Genomic DNA, 6,462 nt, shown 5'->3' on the forward strand with positions numbered 1-6,462 from the left:
CGTGAGAAACCGGTTTTGTACTTTTCATAGTCCTTAAATTTGGCATCAAAAAATCCAAATTTCCACGACGGGTTTCCCCTGCGTCTTGTTCCGACTTCGGTTTTTGAGCTTGTCCTTCCGCTTCAAAGCAAGATCGGGCTCTCCGGATGCGTGCTTTGAGAGAACAGCTCGCCGCCTGTAGAAAAGCCCCATGGAGTGCGGCGGGCGATAGGCTTTTCCTCCTCGGTGTACCCACACTCCTCCCCGCGCTTTCGACGGCCCAAGCCCAAGACTCGTCGAACGGGTGCGCGCGTACTTACTTACGAGTGCTGCTGCGGGTGGACCGGGCCGATGTGGCCACGAACAGCTGTTGTTGACGACTGACTGGCCGGACCGGACCCGCGCTCCGCCTCCTGTTGGCCTCCCGTCTCGTCCCTTCCCTTCCCTTCCCGTTCCTTCCGCTCGCCCCCAGCCTCCCCCTCCTCCTTCCCGCGCCCGCGGGTACCGCCGCACCGTCACCGCAAGATCGAACCGCGAGTGACGGCTGGGTCGGGTGGCGGGTAGGATAGACTGTCCCCCCCCCCTCCCCGCGCTGCTCTGGCCCGGTGCCACCACCCACTTCACTGCGCCGCCCGAGTTTGAACTTGAGTGGCGGGAAGGGCGGCGATAGTGGGCCAAGTGTACCCGATATCAGTTTGTGCGAGTGCTCTCGCCCTTCAAGATGGGCGGTTTCGCGCAAATATTGAATGTTGGGGCTGGCGCTCGTCGTGTGGTAGGGTGTTGGCATGGGATCGTCCAGAAAGTACGTCCATTTTTCTCTCGGTTCTGTCGGCATATCACGGGAGCTCGGCGGGCGCCTGCGAGACTCTGGATAGGCCACCCCGCAGTACGCGCATGCGACGCAGGCAGGATGTTGCCTACCCAGCAGGCGACATGAGAGTTTGCATCGGTTAAACTTGGCAGTTTCGCACCTCACGGCGGAGGACGGACGAACTTTCCGGACGATCCCGCAGCGCCAGCGGAGAGAGGTTCTGTGCGCTCCGCCGCGCGCCCGGCACCTCTGCCGGCCCCGCCCGGCGCGCGCGCTCGTTGGGCTGCCTGCCTGCCGGGGGCGCGGCCAGCCACACCTGCGGGCGCAACCTTGGGGCCGCTGCCAAGACCTGCGTCCGGCCCGGCCTGTTCGCTCCACCGTCAGTTGGCCAGTCTGGTCTGCGAATAATTTGTAGGCCATTGGCCAGGCGCGGGTTTTTACGTGCGAAAAATGTAAGGGACGAGACCAATGGAATGCAGTAGTTTATTTAAAATAGACAACAAAAAAAGAGACTCGCCGCGCCCGAGCCAGCTTAGTAGTAGCCCAAAGGTGCCATCACACTCGTGATCATCACGAGTCTTGTAAAATCAGTCGAGCTCGAGCTTCTTGAAGGACCCTTCCATGCCGAAGACGGATCCGGCGCTTTGCTGCTTGCCCGGCCTCCTCGCCTCATCGACGCGGAGGGTCGGCTCCTTGAGGAACCACTCGCGGTGCGCCTCCACCTTGCTCTTCTGGAGGTCTGAAAAGGGGGGGGGGAGTTTAATCACATGTGTTTGTGTCCACCGGCTCGTCCGGCACTGCATACTCACGGTGGAGGGTGAGCATCGTGTCCTGGGTGCCGCCGTAGTCCCGGGGCAGCGACGACTTGGAGATGTGCTCGTAGAGGCCCTCGTAGCCGCCCGAGTAGAAGTTGAGCTGCGCAGAGAACATCGAGCACGCGTTAGCGTCCGCACCCATTTGAGCGTGAGGGCGAGGGTGAGGGGCCCGGAGGCCTCCCTGGCGGCATACCCACCAAGTTGTAGAGCTCCTTCTTCATGAAGGGCTTGACCATGTTGAGGAAGCGCTCGCCCACGGGGTTCAGGTTGACGATGTGAATGGCCCTCATCTTGATGGGCAGGCCCTCCTGGATGTAAGTGAGGTACTTGCGCACGGCCGACAGCGGCATGCGGGCCACGTGGCCCAGCTGCACGCCCCGCTGGTCGTACACGAACACGTAGCCGGGCGCCGTGCCCTCCTCGCGCAGGCTCGTCTCGATGACCAGCTGCATGGCCTTGACGGCCGCGATGAAGTTGTACTGCGCGGGGTCCGTGTTGGACAGGCGGCCGACGAAGATGCGGTTGCCCTTGCGGTCTGGCTCCGGGAGGATAGTCATCTCCCTGAGGGGCAGACGCACGGGGATGAGTGGGGCGGGGCGGGGCCGGGCGGTCAGCCCTCGGGGGCCGCACTCCGAGCTGACGTGAGCCGGACGCTTCCCAAAGCTGCTGATTCATTTTATTCGTTTTTATTTTCGTGGATTTTGGTAAACCACCGGCACGCTATTCGGCTGGCGGGCAAATGGCGAGTAAAGCATTTCTGATGCGTATCTGCTGAACGTCCCCCGCGCCGCGGACGAGTTATGTCAGCCTAACGCTAGCGGACCAATCGTGCGGGCCAATGTTCTGTTCGGCCAATGTTTGCTACCTGGCTACAGGTGCATGTGTTCACTGGCTGTTCGTGAGTAAATGGACAACCCTGTTGCGTTGGTTTGCGTTGCGGCACGACGCCAGCAGGCCCAGGTCTATCCATCCAGTCGCGGGTCTGGCTGGGGTATGGGCGGTATAGGTACCCCCAGACCCGGGCCGGCTGGTACTCCGACCTGACCTTGGCGCGCAAACTTTTTTTTTCGCGATTAAAATTGCAGACTGGTTTGCTGCCTCTCAAGGACTCTCCCGCACCGAGAGAGACGGCCGGCAGCATCGGGCTACTCTGCGCTGCGCCGGCTTGTGTTTTTGTTGTTGCCTTTTTTTTCGGAATTCGCACGCGTATGTTTTGGACGTCGGTCTGGAGCGAGTTCGCTCATTGCGGCTATACCTTGGAGGCCCCCGGAAGCGGCGCCGGCGGACTCGGACCCCAGCCGCGCCTCCGCAGGCTCCGGGCTCTAGCGGACCGCCGCCGTGCCGAAGTGAAAGGGAAGGGGACAAAGAAGCGGGGCGGGGGGAGCTTTCTCTACCGCAGATCACTGAGTATGTGCTGTGCTAGCAAAAGTGCCCCCCACCCCCTTCCCCTTGCCGTGACCCGACCCCCCCGTCCGCCCATCGGTCGAGGCACCCCCTAGGCATCCCGAATGCGTTACGGCAGTCCCTGTCCCTACACTGCGTATGGTAGGGGAGGCTCACAGGATGTTGAGGATGTTCTGGATGTCGTCGTGCAGTGGGTCGCGGTGTCCGAAGAACTCGGGGGCGTGCGTCTTGATGGTGTAGTGCGCCTCCAGGGTGACCTTGGCCCTCTCCGTCAGGCAGTCGCTGCAGGCCAGGAACAGCACCAGCATGTGGTCTGTGGACAAGAGAGCACGCACCCCTCAAAGTAAGCGAAATGCAGAACAAACGGAAGCCGATGCGTCAAGCAATTCGCACGGGGTTCCTAAGAAGCTAAGCTGTTCCTGCCGCCCGGCCACTGCTCCCGCCCCGTCAGGATCTTCTTTCCTTATTGCCCCCCCCCCTTTCCCTCCTATTTTCCATCCCCGAGGACGCCTGTCGACCTGCAAGGCACTTGCTCACAGCTCGGAAGCAAACACGTCGGGATGCTATCGGGCGGAGCGCGAGTCGTAGCGGGACAATGCAAGCGCTTGGGAATGGGAGAAGCGGCGCGAGGGGAGCTCATGGAAGAAGGTCTGCAGGAGCGGGAGGGGGTCTGCAGGAGCCGGAGGAAGGTGTGAAGGAGCTGGAGGAGGGTGTCAAGGAGCCGGAGGAGGATGTCAAGGAGCTGGCAGAGGGTGTACAGGAGCTGGAAGAGGGTGTACAGGAGCTGGAGAAAGGTCTGTGAGGGCTGGAGGAAGGGTGTGCAGGAGCTGGATGAGGGTCTGCTGCAGGAGCTGGAGGAGGGTGTCAAGGAGCTGGAGAAAGGGTGTGCAGGAGCTGGAGGAAGGGTGTGCAGGAGCTGGGGGAGGGTGTCAAGGAGCTGGAGGAAGGGTGTCACGGAGCTGACGGAGGCCTACAGGAAGGAGGAGGCGCGCGCGATGAGCGCCCCGACGCGACGGGCTTGTTGCGTCAGTCCGGGCCGGCGCCGTGACATTTGCACTAGGCGCGGCAGGATGGGGCGAGCGTACCGTACCTGGAACCTCGGGCAGGTGGGGCTGCTTGCGGACCCACTCCCGCAGCTGGTCGACGTGCTCCCTCTTGAGGGAGGGGTTCTTCTTGAGCTCATCGTCGAGGCTCACGACCCGGGGCTTGGCCATCGTGCACGGCGCTCGGGGACAACTTCCCCCTCCGGCTGGCGCGCGCTCTACATGGACCGGACCGGCGCGCGGGGGGGCTGTGGTGGTGCTCGGCGTACCGCGGCGCTACGACTGCCTGCTCCTACCTGGACTGGCCGCGCGCTGCGCTGACCTACCGCTTCTCCCGCCGCGCTTCGCCACACCACGCCTCCCTCCCAGCCTTTCGCCGCCTCCCGTGATCTTTCTCCACCCCACTCCCCTCCCTCTCTTCTCCCATGGCAGGGTGAGGCTGCCTGGAATCGCTCGGAACGGTTGTTGTGACGCGCACTGGCGGCCGCGGGTTGGGTGCCCAGTAGTGCCCGCGGGCAGTAAGTGCCGGCTGGCCTCCGCGAAGGGTACTTTACTATAAAGTCAAGCGTACTCCGATTTTCATTTTAAAAATTTTTCTTGTGTTTTTTTTTTGTCCTTTCTTCTTCTTTTTTTGTTGAGTGAAGTACTCCTCGAGCCTCCGTGTCATCGCGCTGTCGCCGGCTCAACGCCTCGGGGGAAGTCCCCCCCCCCCTCTAATCACCCCTTCCCGACGGCTGCTGCGGCCGGCCGGCGCCGCCCCGAGCCGCGTTGTTATGTGGAGATAATGGGGCGCGAGACGAGACGAGGCGGCGCCAGGATGGAAAGTAGGAATGGAGAAATGACCGCATCGCACTGAAGGCGCCGGCGGAGACCAGGCAGGGGTGGTCAAAACCAGGCAGGGGAAGCTGCTGGTCGAGACTAGACAGGGGAGGCTGCTGGTGGAGACCAGGCCGGGGAAGCTTCTGGTCGAGACCAGACAGGGGACGCTGGTGGTCGAGACCAGGCAGGGGACGCTGCTGGTCGAGACCAGGCAGGGGACGCTGCTGGTGGAGGCGCGCGCGCGGCGACAAGTGGGGGAGGGGGTGGCCTTCGTCCGCCCGTCTACGGCAGATAAGAGTCCTGGGCGCTGTCGTGGACGGAGTCCTGTGGCGGCACTGACATTGACCCTGCCGTACCTCTCTGAGGAGGCGCCGTTGCGGTAGGCAAGCCCGCGCGCCTTGCCTGCGCTTGGCGCTCGATGGTTGCCTAGCCCGACGGGCGCCGTGCCCAAGAGGCTGCACTCTGTACCTCGGCTCAGGTAGATTGGCGATTCGGCTTTCAACGCAACGAACCGGGGAGGTACAGATGTGGAGGGGGGGGCGATGCACTGTCGGTTGCCTACATACAGGGGTTTTGTGGCGCAAATTGCCTACCTTTCAGGCGGCTGTCTAGAAGGTACAGGGGGGGGGGGGGGGGGGGGGACTTTCAGCTGTAGCCAAGTCACAAGTCCCAATTGAGATTCACCTCATGGCGAGGCGAGGGCGTCTGTCTCTCTTTTCCTTCCTGGTGTTTGTACACGCCAAAAAGAAAACGAGCCATGCGCGTGTCAGGTGTTCCTCACCTCAGTGAACGCCCAAAGGCCCAAGTCTGAACGCTGCACCCTCTCTGCCGCAGGTCTGCTCAACAGCCCGAGCAAGACGCGCGTCATGGACTCGCGCATCGACACCGGCATCCTGGACTGGGGCGAGCCCGTGTCGTCTGCTGCGAAACGTAAGTGCTCCAGTCGGCTCTTTTTTTGCTCCAACTCGAGCTACTTCCATCTGTTTTACGCGTTGCCTGGCTCTTTCCCTTCAGCCGCCGCTGCTTCTGCTGCCGCCGAGACCTCCCTGGACCTGGACTGGTCACAGCCCGTGACTGCGGCGCCCAAGGACGAGCTGGTCCTGGACTGGGGCGACGACAAGGACGAGGAGGACGAGGACGAGGAGGCCAGCAAGCCCATTGAGATGAAGCCGACCGTCACCACCTCCGCGCCGACGCCCGCCAGTCCTTCGGTTCAAAGCAAGTGGCAAATACAATTTATGGAGAGTGTATTATGATAAAAAATGATTCTCAGAGATTATTGTTTGTGATTGTGTTTTGTTTATTCTTTTCAGAAGAAGAAGACAACAGCAGAGGTGGAACTTTGGATATAATGGCTCAGCAGCTGAAGTTTGTGGCATGCCTCAAAATTTTGATGGAAGAACTATCTACTCTTGCAACTGGATTTGAGGTTGATGGTGGACAACTCAGATACCAGCTTTATGTCTGGTTGGAGAGAGAAGTTGAGGCTCTCCGGCAACTTTGTAACTACAGTTCAGGCGATGGTGAACCTTTAGCACCAAATGAGTGTAAGTCTAACATTTATGAGCATTGCATATAACTCATATTTTCA

General features: G+C 61.2%; 1 protein-coding gene across 1 annotated transcript; it reads right to left on the reverse strand.

Annotated features, from left to right (window-relative positions):
- Positions 1-1,259: 1,259 nt before the first annotated feature.
- LOC113202007 (alpha-tocopherol transfer protein-like) lies at positions 1,260-4,374 on the reverse strand. Its single transcript, XM_026416040.2, has 5 exons — positions 4,100-4,374; positions 3,166-3,322; positions 1,803-2,166; positions 1,600-1,705; positions 1,260-1,529 (listed from the first exon to the last, which is right to left on the reverse strand). Exons 1-5 carry the CDS (start codon positions 4,221-4,223, stop codon positions 1,378-1,380), a joined length of 903 nt encoding a protein of 300 aa, XP_026271825.1. The 5' UTR covers positions 4,224-4,374; the 3' UTR covers positions 1,260-1,377.
- Positions 4,375-6,462: the final 2,088 nt, after the last annotated feature.

Source organism: Frankliniella occidentalis, unplaced genomic scaffold (genome assembly GCF_000697945.3).
Source record: "Frankliniella occidentalis isolate FOCC.00 unplaced genomic scaffold, Focc_3.1 Scaffold4669, whole genome shotgun sequence".
NCBI lineage: Eukaryota > Metazoa > Arthropoda > Insecta > Thysanoptera > Thripidae > Frankliniella > Frankliniella occidentalis.

What these genes read in the sequence shown, in the direction of transcription:
- LOC113202007 (XM_026416040.2), bottom strand. Translation starts at nt 4,223, where the DNA reads ATGGCCAAGCCCCGGGTCGTGAGCCTCGACGATGAGCTCAAGAAGAAC. An exon ending in CCACCTGCCCGAGGTTCCAG is followed by an intron (nt 3,323 to 4,099) that starts GTACGGTACGCT and finishes TCTTGTCCACAG; the next exon opens with ACCACATGCTGGTGCTGTTC. An exon ending in CACGATGCTCACCCTCCACC is followed by an intron (nt 1,530 to 1,599) that starts GTGAGTATGCAG and finishes CCCCCTTTTCAG; the next exon opens with ACCTCCAGAAGAGCAAGGTG.